Genomic DNA, 13263 nt, shown 5'->3' with positions numbered 1-13263 from the left:
TAATTTGTCTAATTGTTTGATACATTAGTTATAAAGACATTCTTGCATTGACACTTTGTTATAAGCTTTATAAAATTTCAAAGCCGTTGATTAACTTTTAAAGACAGATTATTATCATTTCCATGTTTCCCATAACAATGATAATATGATTTTAACTGCTAAACGATATATAATGAACGATAAATGTCGTTTTGCTCTTGAACCCATAAAAACCACCGGTAGATAGCATTGCGTAGCAAAGTACTGCTACAAATCGTTTAGTTCACATTGATCGATCGGTACAATGATAAGGTTAAAGGAATGGATATGGACTTTGCAAATATGTTTGATACTACAGGTATGTAATAGAATAGATCACTTGGCTAAAAAACATCAATTGCTCATAAGGTTTTTTTCGTTTGCCACAACTTGCAGGGAATCGCTGGACAAACAACACCGAAACCAGCAAAGGTATGATTTGATTTATATTGAAACTGTGCAATGTGATGATATTCCACTTCGTCTTACCAGAAAGCTCATCGGCTAGTTATTATGGACTATGAAAAAGTTGGAACTGCGGTAAGTAACAGTGGCATGTGCCGATCGTAGTAGAATCGAAACAATATGCTTTTAATATTTACAGAACACACAAGTTTCGGCACCTTTGGTAGCTCAGGTAAATATGTAAATTATGCTCATAGATTAACAATTTGCAAAATGCTTAAACTGTTAACTTTCCTACTTGCAGAGTACCACAAAACGAACGGACACTACATCGGGGGTATTGTAATCTTGTGGTATAATGATTACACAATGTTATTGTACATGTGGCTTTTGCTTTCTTTTCCAGAGTGGATTACCAGCAACTGTAGCGAAATCTGGTGGCCAAAATGCGGTGAGCAAATGTAGAAACACGCACAATCATACAGCGTATCAATTTGGGCGGTGTACAATTTCTTTTCCAGAACGCTTTCAGTCTAGGATTTGGTGGACCTCTAGTATTCTCGCCGGTGGTAACACGGTCAGAATGTACGAACTGTACGGCTGAAAATGTTCCGCGTGAAATCAGTTTGGATTATGAAAGTTTAACATTGTATGAAAATATGTCCTATCCAGACTACACGGCAATCGAGATGGGCTTGAATAAGGGTAATATTGGGTTACTTCTTTGGTGATCTGTATGATGTGATCTTCTGTATTGGTTTTTTTTCCTTGTATTTGTAGCAACATTACTACCAACGGTCGATAATACGACGATAGCACCAACTCTCAATGGTCCAACATCACTGAATGGAAATGCTGTCGATCAAAACTTAATCGCTCTCCCTGTTCCGGGGGTTAATCCGTCACCGAACTTACCCGGCGATAAAAACGTGCAAAATACGGAAAGTATGGGAACATCTTCCACTACACCAGCCAGTGCACGTTCCACGACCAAGCGACGCGTTAAAAGAACTAGATCGACGTCCACAACTACGACGACAACCACTACGACAACGACCACCACCGTTCGACCCCGTAAAACGAAGAAACCGAAAAAGGAAAAGAAAGGTAGAGCTCTAACGGAAGAGAATGCTACCACAACCACTGGTATGCCGAAAAATCGTAAAGATAAGGAAAAACAAGCGAGTAAAAATGACAAAAAATCCACCACAACAACCAGCACAACGCCACGCGTAAGGAAAGTTTCCAAAGAGAAGAAACAGGTAGCGGAAGCACAATAGAACCACCAACACATTGTAATCCTTTCTGTGGTAGGTTCCCGTGATTATCGCACATTACCGCAACAGAAGGATGTGCGTCGTGTGTGTTTTGTGTATGTGAAGGGAGAGAATAAATTGTTTTAATCCGTGCTGAACTACAAAGAACAATTTCATTTTAAAGAATTGCCACCCAGTGAGACCACGAAGGAGACACTACCCATTTAGTTGAGTAGTTGGGTTCGTTTGAGCTAAATTGCATTCGTCCCTTGCGTGGGAATGGTTGTTATTGCACTTACTGAATACTGCTCGCTTCGAAATAGTCTCAAATAATAGCTAGCTTTATCATGCAGGGGTAAGCTTTGAATCTCTTTCCGTAATCCGTTCCACACATGCAGATGAAAATTAGCTCACTTAATGTGAAGGAAGCTTTTAAAAGGGAGGCCCTAAATCTGCTTTCATCTTGTTCAGTTTTTAAATGTTTTGTTTTGTTCAGTTTAAGGGAAGAAATAAAGCGAAACGCGTTAAGTAACACGCGTAAGAATTTTTGTTTGATCCTCCAACATACGAAAGGTTTTGCTGTTTGTACGTTGGAAAATCCACAACTGGAATCTCTCGGTGCGATTTCTTTGTTTATTTTTGTATTGAAAAAATGCTGTTTTATATAATTAAAATGGTTACACAGCTAAGTTAAGGGAAAATATTCGCTGAGAAGCTCGGAAAAACAATTCGGGTTTTGAAATCTTTAATTGAAATTAAAATTATCTCATATATTAAATGAATTATGTTTCAAGAGTGTAACAAACAAAATATATTACAAAAACTGAAATAAAAATCAAATAACCGAAAGCCAAAAATTTTTAACAACATTTCGAAAGAAAAGACTTAAATCCCATCGTTTGTCGAGGAGGAATTGGAATTGGAATTGAATTTAAAAAAATCGGAAAAAACATAATTTTTGTTTCCTGCTAAAACAAATAAAAATGTTTATTTAAAAATATAATACTAATGTATTATTAATTATTAATGTATTAAGAACTTCTGGTGAACAAATTTTATTAAAAAAATGCAATATTTTCCATTTGCCATTTTTTACAACGCGAGAATTATATATGTATTTCCCACCCTAATGTCTCAAAAATTTAAGTAAATCCCATTATAAACAGAACAAAATAATCATTACACTTAACGTTTACAGGTTGTGCACACGTGCCATCATAATTAAGGCGCAATTCGTATGGGGAAACCACACGCTAGGTATGGATGATAATTCGTGTTCAAACTAACAAAGAAAAAACACCTACCAGAACGACACTTTCCGTGTGGTTCTGCTCCGGATCGTGCCGGTAAGTGTACCGTAATCGCAACAAATGGTAATGATAGCAAAAAGAAAAAAAACCCCGCTCGACTGATGAATGTTAATAGTTGCAATTAAGGCACACAGTCGGGGGACGCCATTAGAAACTCGGTTGCAAAAAGGAAATAATCGAACGAAGAATGCTGCTTTTGGTACGTTTGTGTGATACGTTAACAAAACAGGTGATCATTAAAATGTGCTTAATGTGTCTAGCTGTGAAGTGGATGGGTGAGATTAAGTAAGTGAAAAATTGCTATTAAATATGTTTTCATGCGAACTGTTAAACGTTATATGTACACTCTTTAGCTTTTATGGGAAACAAATTGCAAATAATAAAGTGAAGCGCCTCGGATGGTTTCACTCGTATCTGTTTTCAGGACTCCAGTCCGAGTTGGAACATGTATTGATTGGGATAAACTTAATTTCCTATCAATTTTTTCCCATTTCCCCGATACGCTTGATTGTCCAATGGTGGTTATGCACGCCAAGAGAAACTGTAGCTGTATTTTACACCAATCCATGGTCTTGTCTTTTCCATGAAGCGTGAAGCTCTCAGTGAAGCAAAGAGTGGACAATTGTTGTTGTTTTTTTTTGTTTCGTTTCGTTTCACACCACACGAGTCAGCCGTGTGCAGCGGGGTTGGGAAAGACACTCATAAAAGCATGCAATTTACGAGCAGCGATCTTTCGAGCAGATTGTCTCAAATCGTCATCTAGCTCGGTGCCATCTTCGGTTGTCTAGCGCTTCGCATCAGCACCGGAAGTACGCTGCATGTGCGCTCTACTTTCGCTTCGCTACGGTACGGTCGATACCAAGAGCGGATGTACGCGCCCTGACGCCCTGCCAACCTCTTCCCGCGCCATTTTGTTTCCCGTTGGTCGGTTCGATAGTTTCATCCGACACTTTTTCCCAATGGAAGCGTGACGATAGATACTACCCGGTTGATATGATGGTACTGTTTTATCCATTCACGAGTGCCATTGTTTCACTGTCTTACATCCTAGCTGGATCGTTCCCGGACCGGGGGTTTTGGTTTTGACGCGATACAACAAAAAACAGATGAACCACCAGTTGTTACCAGTTGAATGGTCGTTTAGTTTTGTACAAGAAATCATCCCAGATTGGATGATGTGGATTTTTTTGTTTGTTTTCTTTTCACATTCCCTGGCCTCGAAACCGAATCAAAAGAAGCGTTCGTCATTTGCAGTGTTGCACATTTGCAACAGTGTACAGTTGAGATGTCGAAAATAAAGAATCTTGTTCGTTTTAGCAAAACAAAAAAACGGGTAAAAGAAAAGACTCGCTACTCGCCACTCGCGGGGAAACTTTTCAAATCTCTTCACTTTGGGGAAGGAAAACGTTGTGGTTGGATAGTTTTCAATTTGCATCGCAATCGCGTTTGGTACATCGGTGGAGACGCCCGGTTGTTTGTAGCTCGGTAGCAAACGTTTACTGTAATGGAAAGTTCACAAACACACAATAGCCACGCAACACAGTGATAACCGAGTGAATGGAGGATGCATACCGACAGAAGAAAAAAGCAGAGGGGAAAAGTTTTTATTGAAATTGTTTTAATGTTTTGCTGCTAGAAGTGTGGGAATGTACTGGAAAGAAGCAAAAAGCTGTGAGAAATTTATAGTATTGCAATAATACTAACAGCATGAGATAATATGGATGTTTGCTGGCTTCAAATACTTTATTTTTAACATTATATTAATTTAAGGCTTATTCTTTATGTAACCCCGTCACTAAACGCTTAGCAATTGTAACGTTTACGAACGCGATGCAGATTTTTTTTTTGCAAAACTCCATATAAAAAAATTGCGAAAAGTCGCTATACGTGTATTTTTAGAGAAAATCGCTTGTCGAAGCGTGACTTGACGCCACGATAGTTTCTGTAATGGCGGCCAGGATAGCTCGATTTTGGTAGCAATAACAAGGTAATCAAATACAAATCCAAAATATATATTGTAAAATTTAAAAAAAAAATTTAAAATTTAAAAATAAATATTGTAAAATTTGAAAAATTCCAGTGCTTTTTAATTTTTTAAAGTACGTACGTATGATATATAATTATTGTGAACGTAAATATTATTTTTAATACAGAAGAATCTACAGGCTGTAGATTCGAAAAAAATCTCATCTCGTGGAAATTTCCCAAAAAAAATCTATAAATTTGCCGATCTCCTAAGGCTATAGCCTTAGCTTTTTTAATTTTAATGCCAATTGGTTGAACTAAGTCTCTTTTCACTCAAATAATGCTTTAAATAAAGAAAAGAATAAAAAATTATGAAAAAATAAAAAAAATCTAAAAATTTGGAAAATTTCATAAGGCTATAGCTTTGATTTTTTTTTGAGTAATTTAGCTAAATTTATAAATTGATGTATTGTATTGCAAATTTATTGAAATAAGTTTCTTTTCGCTCAAATAATGCTTTAAATAAAAAAACATATTATAAACTAATAAAAAAAAAATAAAAAATAATCTAAAAAATTGAAAATTTCCTAAGGCTATACTCTTAGCTTTTTTAGGAAATTTTGCAGAATTTATAAATTGTTTTATTTTAAAGCGAATTTGTTGAAATAAGTTTGTTTTTACTCAAATAATGCTTTAAATAGAAAAAGAGTAAAAAATTATAAAAAATAAAAAAAATATAAATTTGAAAATTTCCTAGGGTTATAGCCTTAGTTCTCAACAATAGCCTATTTTTATATAGCTTTCTTAGGTTTTTTTATATTTAAAATTTTGAAATTATAAATTCATGAATGAAAAGAAAATTATTGTAAATAATCAACAAAATTTGATAGATTAATCTTTTCAGAAGGAAAGACAAATTTTATTTGAGTCGGAAGATAGATTACGACAAAAAAAGTTTTGTTGCCTTCAATATGGTTGATTTAAAACATAAGGATAGGTCGTTCTAACATAAAGAAAAAAAAATTACAAAAAATTTGATTCATTATCCTTTTGCTTATTTTTTATAGGATTTAGAATGTGAACAAATATGACTCCATTCGTTCCATATCCAGTCAATGAGAAAAGCCTCAGATGATAATCAGTATGGAAATCGAAAAGCTCACATCCACTATTGGTTGGGCTGTCATCATCGATCGTGGATAGGGATATCAACCGGGTTTCTCTTTTTTCCTTGCTAGCTTCTATGAACACTCCAGTATTCCAGTGCATATGAACGAAATGAGTCGACAGTCGTCCCACTGATGATGAACATTTTCTTCTCCATCGGGCTCATTCCGTGTGCCTGAAGCTCGATGAGATTTTTTCTTCCCTACTATACACACACACAGACATTTCTCGTACTGCTTCCAGCTGTTTTTGAAACAGTTTCCAATCAATGTCATCCTATTTCGAATGAAGTGGGCATGCATATTTTAGAAGCAAAAAGACGATATGTGTACCAAAGCCGGAACTGTCGGATGAAAACCCCGAGTGTATGTTCACTGCCCCGAAAAAAAGGGTTCCGAATGAGTCGTCAAAATTTAGACGACTCATGACAAGGATTATGGTTGGATTACTATTGCATGAAAGAAGGAAAAAAAACACAACCATTTTTGACTTTTGTTTTTTGGTGTGAGGAATGTCCGGTAGGAATGTTAACAAATTCCCCCCCAAACATGTAGCTAAGGAAAATTTGGTCACTAAAATACCAACACCGATATTACTATTCTCAAGGCAAAAATTCACCTGAAAATATAAGCAATGTACTCCGCACACCTTGTGCAGCAGATGAACCGAAATAGAAAATGATCATGAAAACACACTTATCGTCGTATTACCGAATATAAATAAGCACCCCGCATAGACCGATACGGTAGGTATGTTCAGCACGCGGAAAAAAGGGGTTCTGTTTTCGATTCCTGTCGAATATGATGTAATGTCAGCCCCGCTACCAAATGGACTGGCAGGTCAATTTACTGCAGGGATAATCATATTTTCGAAAGCTCCCGTTCGATCTTTTGGCAGTGCATTAGCCTAACGCCGTACGAGCGAGGTGAAAATTGGCCAGATTGGGCAGTGATTCGCGTCCTTTTACATTTCTGCAGGTAAGTGCTCACAGAACCGTATTGGGTGCCGTAGTTCAATAAACCCGAATCACAAGGATAGATAAATAATGTTAATGGAGAATGTATCTGACGCTTGGGATGATAGAAACGAAAAGCTCGTTGAAATAGAAACAATAATTCTACTAGCGAAAGAACTTCACGTAGGCAGGAGAGTTGTTTCCGCATTTTTTCGGGGCCGTGTAAGTTTGTTTGATCGACGATACTTTCGTTTGGCTACATTTTCCCCTAAGCCCATCCATTACATCCAAAAAACCGGCGGGGGCAAAGACCAATAATATCAAGCCAAAAGAGGAACCGAAAGCTCTTAACTTTGAACGATTTGCGACAGCAGTCGGATTGATGGTGGGGTCTGGCACCAAAAAACAGAACACTCCGGAAGGTTTGTTATGGGGCATGATTTAAGGACGGTCAATGTTTTTGGTCTGGAATTTATGTACAATTCTACGTGCCTGCAGTATTAGACGGTGAAATGGAATTGGTTGTAACGAGGAGCAGCGAACATTCCGAACGTTAGCATAAACAACTTCATGACAAAGGAGCAAAAGTGTCGATGAACTGTCGCGTCTGTTCAATTTTAGTTTTATTTCAAACTCCGGTAAAACTCCTTTTCATGTGGTGCTTTACGAGAGCGAGTGTGATCAAAAGGAAAGGATAAGTTTTGTATTCGATAGTATTTGACATAAAATAAACGATATAAATGCTTGTGAGAAATGATTATCTCGAAGTTGCTATATCAAATGACCCGATTGCGATATCATCTTGTGATTGAATTTAATTTTCGGTAAATTAACTTATTAAAAATATACTAACTTTCTAGAAACATAACTGAGTTTCAGCATAATTTTAAAAATAAAAACGCTACTTTTCGATTTAAACAAAATGGATTTAATAGATCAAAAAACTGGGGCGGTCCGGTGGTGCATGTGATAAACGGCGCCAGTCCACACGGCCGGACCGGGTTCAAATCCCATCCGGACCGTCCCCCCGTAGCAAGGACTGACTATCCGGCTACGCGGTAAAAATAAGTCTAGTAAGCCAGAAATGGCCGGCGTGACCTTGTAAGGTCGTTAAAAGCCAAGAAGAAGAAGATCAAAAAACTAAAATGAATTTTTAACGATTTTCTAAACAAAAAAAAACATTTTAATGGAAAACAGCGGGTGATTTATTGACATTAAAAAACTTAATTTGAGGCGATGATGTGCATCTGGATGTAAAATTGCTCAAAAGGCATACATTAATTAAAAACATCAAAATATAAATTTGAATTCACTCATCTTTCCATCAATTCTTAATAAAAAGTTTACCGATGTGAAAGGAAAAACCATCCCATGAATTAAATTAATTCTTCCACTGGTACTATCAATTCCTTTGAGCTGTAATTAAAAATTCTCATTTTCCCACTCAAAATAAAAAAACAAAACAAAAGATTCATTCTATGAAGCTTTCTTTTTGTCGATTTTCAGTAGATGTTGTTCCCATTTCCCATTTTGTGCTTGTTACACGATGCGTTTTTAAAATTCATTTCTCGTGTTTTTTGGGGGCAATGGAGCATGTAGTAGCGACAGCACGTGCCGTACCGTTGAATGTGAAATGTCACAAACCACATCCGCGACTGGCTTGACGAGAGACAAAAATCCCTCCCCGAATCGATCGTTAATTTGCATATCATCTTTGCGGTGTGGTGGCCCGCTGACTCACCACAGTATGTTCGGGCGCGTGTTCTACCGTGTGTATGATTATTTGAGCTCCATAATTCAACGGACGCTCATCGCAAAACCGGGCCAGAAAAGAAACAATTTACAACGCTGGCGGAATGTTGTGTAGCAAGAGAACAACAATGGGAAGGAAACCAGGGTTTCCATGGATGGGCAAGTGAAAACAGCCAAAAGTACTCATGTTGTACCTTTTTTGACTCCCTGCTAGCAAGTGCGTCTTTTGACAGGGGTTTTGCGAGAAGCAAAAGGAGTTTCAACATTTTTTTTGTTTCTTTCTCTCAACTTCAATTGAGCATACATTATGCAGCAGGATGGGAAGCCGCTTTGTTGCGCTGCGTTTACATTGTTTACCGCCAAAAAATACCTTTTGCCAGTTGTTCTTTGGAGCGGAGTGCTTGAAAGGTGATATAAAGCGAAGAAACAAAGAACCATCCGAAGGATCAAACGACGAAAATAGTAATGTTTGGAGTTCCTGTGAGAGTTCTGTCTTTATTTGCTTTCTCGCTCATCCGCGGGCTTACTTTCTCTATCGGCCGTGCTGTAAAAGAATTCGATTAAAAGCTTCGTAAATGCTATTACAACAGCACAAGAGTGGCACTCATTTCCTGTCAAGAGACGGCACTCACGATGCGTACCATTCGGGTAACTCAGCTCGCCGTATAGTATTGCTAGGCGACGAACTTGATACCGCGTCACGTGAGTTGTGGCGTTATTTACGCTACGGGATGTTTCGATTTTTTTTCTCCAAAAATGCTACAAAAAAAATCGTTTTATAATGAAAAAGTGTATTGAAGAGTTTTTATAACATAAAACAGTATGTGATTACTTCATTACGTGCATATAATATTGATTTTTTGGGCAAGTTTTCGCTTGAAAAAAAAAAGAAATACATTTCAAACATGTCGATGTTAATTTTAAATTAAACCTTTCCGTTCCAACGCAATCTCAATCCCACCGACTGTCAACAAAATCACTCTTCCACACGGGTGATGATTTATAGAATCTTTGTTTTGCTCTCCTGCTGCGCCCCGACGAAACCATGAATGAAACGCGTCTTTGAGCGTCAACCGGCATCTTCGTAATTGTTCCCTCAGATTTCCAACCCCTACCAGCCGCACCTTTTCAGCCAACGCCACCCTCACCCACCATGTACGGTAACTCGATGAGTGTAGCATACGCCCGATTGGACCGAACGTGGCCCATCCCAAACACGTCCTTCGCCTTCGCTCTCGGTGCTTTCGGTTTGTTCGGTTTCGTTTCATTTTCGCGCCACCGTTCGGGCCATTCCGTTTTGACGCGTTTTGGGTATGGAACTCGGTATGAACACCGTGTGTTTCTACGCTGAAAACACACAGATTTCATCATTCAGTCTGGTGTGCAAAATCACCTGCTATGGTTTGGTGTGTTTGAGCGTACGTAAAACGCATACTAAGCGACAAAAGTGTACCACGGTGAGTCGTCGACGAGTTGAACGTGAAGTTGGTTCTTTTTTTTTCTGAGGATGGCAGGTTTGGTTTTGAAGTGCTGTACAACGAACCGGAAGTGTGTTCTCTAGTAGATTGCCCGGAACTCTGAATGACTTTGCAACTTGCCTGCAGGTTGCCGAATATTTTAACCTTTCGTTCGGGTGCAGTGCAGTGGAAAAATAGGAACGGGTTGCAAGTACAGGAAGTACAGTGAAAATTAGGTCTTTTGCTATCTTTCGCTCACTGCATGCCCATCCCCTTTCTGCGTGTGTGTGTGTGTGCAAAAGTGCGTGGTAAAATAATGTCCATGATTAGGCAAACGGCTGACCATAATTAGGAAATGCCGTTTGTGCTAGCTAGATCGAAACGGGGTCAAAAACGTTGATCAAAAAAGTGTTAGTCCATGGCCAAATTGCCCAGAAAGAGACGCATTTCGTTCGTTCCAGGAAAGGGTTGTAAATGTAAATGAACGTCAGAACGCAACACGTCCCAGTGGCAACACTGGGTCTAGTGTGTTTGATGGTTGCGTCTCGTGCTAGAGTTGGAGTTCTTATCAGATGAAAAATTAATTGTTATGAGTATCGTTCTTTTCCTAGGGAAGTCTGTGGAAAAGCAATTTAACCAAATAGGAAACGGATCAGACGAAAAAAAAGTATTATAATTAAGCCGGATGTACTGATGTTCGACCGAATGTGGCATTATTGCTTTTATGGTCGTTAAAGGAGCTTTTTTCCTCCCATGTGGTCAGTGATTGTAGTGAGTAAAGAGGTGATTGTGGCTAGTGAGTGCTGGGAAACTGGGTTTGATGGTAATGATGTAAATTATATAATGAAGCAGTGAAAGGTGTCACCGTGTGTATTACGGGAATCAAGTGTCAAGGCAGCACTTTGTGGCAGTCATTGTGAATCATTTTCCACAACAACCAGCACCAGGGACGGATCCGCCGTATCATCTTTTTGCGTAAAAGCACCGAAGCTGTAATCGAACCATGGATAAGGATTTAACGACCGTTCAAAGGTAATTTTTAAACTGACAAACGATTCATAAACGGATTTTTTTTGTGCTTAGGTTTTCATCCTCCACGAATCAATAATCAATATTTTTTCAAGTGAAAAAGTGTTCTAAATGTTTTCAAAATGATATCAAAAAAAGAAAAAAGAAAAACACCTCCAGAGTTTTTTAGTTACATCGTCATATCGCATCGTGCCATTCGTTTGGCAATCAGTTGGTCATAAAACTGTTGTGAAGCGAACATACGGGCGGGTGCTTTTTTATCGATTGGCTCGTTTATTTGGGTTTAATTTTAAGCAAACAGCGTAAACAGCTTGATGGCGAACTGATGTTTGCGTTTTTTTTATTTGTGTTTGATGTGCTCTGTTTTGGGAAACAGTTTCACAAGGGAGGAGCTGCTAACATGCTGCGAACGATAATAAGAAAAACTGATCGTAAAATGTGTTTTTTTATCTACCATTTAAACACTTCACAATACCTTCTTGATTGTTTTGATGTTATTAAGTGTAAAATTTATGTTTTTAGTAAGGATAGTTGAAGAATAAACTTTAAACTGCTTTCGTCTGTAAGTCATTCAGTATTATCAATATTTATACTTCTAAATGGCATTTGCTAAAGGTTCAATCCTCATAAAAGCTTTCACCCTAACTGCATGAGCAACCCACGCAAGCAAGCAAACGAATTGTAGTGTCGAAAAGTACATTTGCTAATTGCTAAATTTGCTGCTTCAACGATAATTCGGGTCATTATGGTAGATCCATCCCTTTTTTCCACCTCCTCCCAACCTTTTTTTTTTTTGGTCAGGCACAGCCTGAGCCTGTATATTGTCCTACCAGATAGAGCAAACTAACGAGTTCGGTCTCTGTATCAATTGTAATGTTTTTTTTTTGTTGTGGTTTGTCCGTTGCTACACATTCGCAGTATTAGAAATGGTTTTGGGGTGTGGCGGACTTAATTGGGGCTGGATGTAGAGGGAGAAGATTACCCGGTAACCATCGTTATTGTAACATGTCGGTAATAAAGAAAGAGAGAGAGAGAGAGAAAGGGAGAGAGAAAGAGGGTGTGATTAATAATTGTGTGGCGAAGAAACAGCAATACCTTCTAGGTACCTTTTTATTGGAATGTTTCTGTAAGGTAAAGTTGTGCAGAAACTCCACACAAATGCTACATTAAATGATGGGTTTTATTACAAAAGTTATCAATTCTTTCATATCGAAAGCTCGTTTGTTGTCCTTTGGTTTTTTTTTGTGTTTGTTGCTACCCACAAACTTTCCATTGTGTTTTCTAAGATAATATAATGTACTTCTTTTGTATTGCCTAATGTTTAGCTTCAATTTTCTTGGAAATGGATCTTCTCGAGCTAAATGAAAAGCCAAAAAATCAACATAACAAAACAACGACAAAAAAAAATTAACGGATGTCTATTTTATGCGATTGAAACAGCTTAAACAGTTCGGTGAATTTTGAGATTGAAAATTTTCCACCCAATGTATGCCTTTAGCCCCAAAATTCTTTTGCCCGCTTTTGCACGAAACGAACTTTTCCGACGAAGGATTCGTATGCCGGGCTTCGTTGCTCTTATGAGTACGAGTGTACCGTTTCATATCAACGTTCGACAAAAGTAAAGAATCCCAACCATCCCTCCGCATGGGTAACTTCCTTCAGCAACAACAAAAAAACTCCTTCGCTGCAACTCCATCGTTTTGTGGCTCGATAAATTGTTTTCAGTGTAATGTGCGTACAGAATGGTATGGCTAAAGGGTGGGTCCTGAAAATGGGCGGGGGATGTGTAGCAAAAGGGGAAAAGTTTTATCTTTAGCGACCTCTGATGAAAAAAGGGTAGCAAAGATTGCAGAACAAGTGGTATCATCCCAAATCGTCTAACCTCTAAGCCTCCCGGTACTGGCCGATGCCGTGTAAATGAAACAATTCATCCGAGGACTAACACGTTT

The 13263-nt window shown here is 38.1% G+C and overlaps 2 protein-coding genes across 5 annotated transcripts in view; both read left to right on the top strand.

Moving 5' to 3' along the window:
* Positions 1–43: 43 nt before the first annotated feature.
* Positions 44–2355, top strand: LOC125762082 (uncharacterized). The gene is made up of 8 exons (XM_049423835.1): positions 44–337; positions 415–450; positions 511–558; positions 623–655; positions 728–760; positions 830–874; positions 945–1128; positions 1204–2355. The coding sequence occupies exons 1-8, from the start codon at positions 284–286 to the stop codon at positions 1701–1703; spliced, it is 933 nt and encodes a 310-aa protein (XP_049279792.1). The 5' UTR covers positions 44–283; the 3' UTR covers positions 1704–2355.
* Positions 2356–10043: 7688 nt separating this feature from the next.
* The window catches only part of LOC125762044 (GTPase-activating Rap/Ran-GAP domain-like protein 3), a 97388-nt gene continuing 94168 nt past the window's right edge, over positions 10044–13263 (top strand). The window contains exons 1-3 of one of the 4 annotated variants that reach the window (XM_049423760.1): positions 10044–10285; positions 10897–11056; positions 11135–11317. In XM_049423760.1, coding sequence (XP_049279717.1) covers positions 11289–11317 — 29 coding nt within the window. In that variant the 5' untranslated portion in view covers positions 10044–10285; positions 10897–11056; positions 11135–11288. Of the gene's footprint in view, positions 10286–10349; positions 11318–13263 lie in introns of those variants that run through there. The other 3 variants (XM_049423761.1, XM_049423758.1, XM_049423759.1) reach the window with 3 other exon arrangements.

The sequence above is a fragment of the Anopheles funestus genome, chromosome 2RL, assembly GCF_943734845.2.
Source record: "Anopheles funestus chromosome 2RL, idAnoFuneDA-416_04, whole genome shotgun sequence".
Lineage (NCBI taxonomy): Eukaryota > Metazoa > Arthropoda > Insecta > Diptera > Culicidae > Anopheles > Anopheles funestus.
Note: the sequence above shows the minus strand (reverse complement) of the source record. Positions and strands in the feature narration are given on the sequence as shown.

Bases quoted from the DNA above. Each gene is read 5' to 3' on its own strand.
- LOC125762082 (XM_049423835.1), top strand. From the start codon at position 284: ATGATAAGGTTAAAGGAATGGATATGGACTTTGCAAATATGTTTGATA. The intron at 451-510 runs GTATGATTTGAT...TCGTCTTACCAG, and splicing joins CAACACCGAAACCAGCAAAG to AAAGCTCATCGGCTAGTTAT. The intron at 1,129-1,203 runs GTAATATTGGGT...TTGTATTTGTAG, and splicing joins CGAGATGGGCTTGAATAAGG to CAACATTACTACCAACGGTC.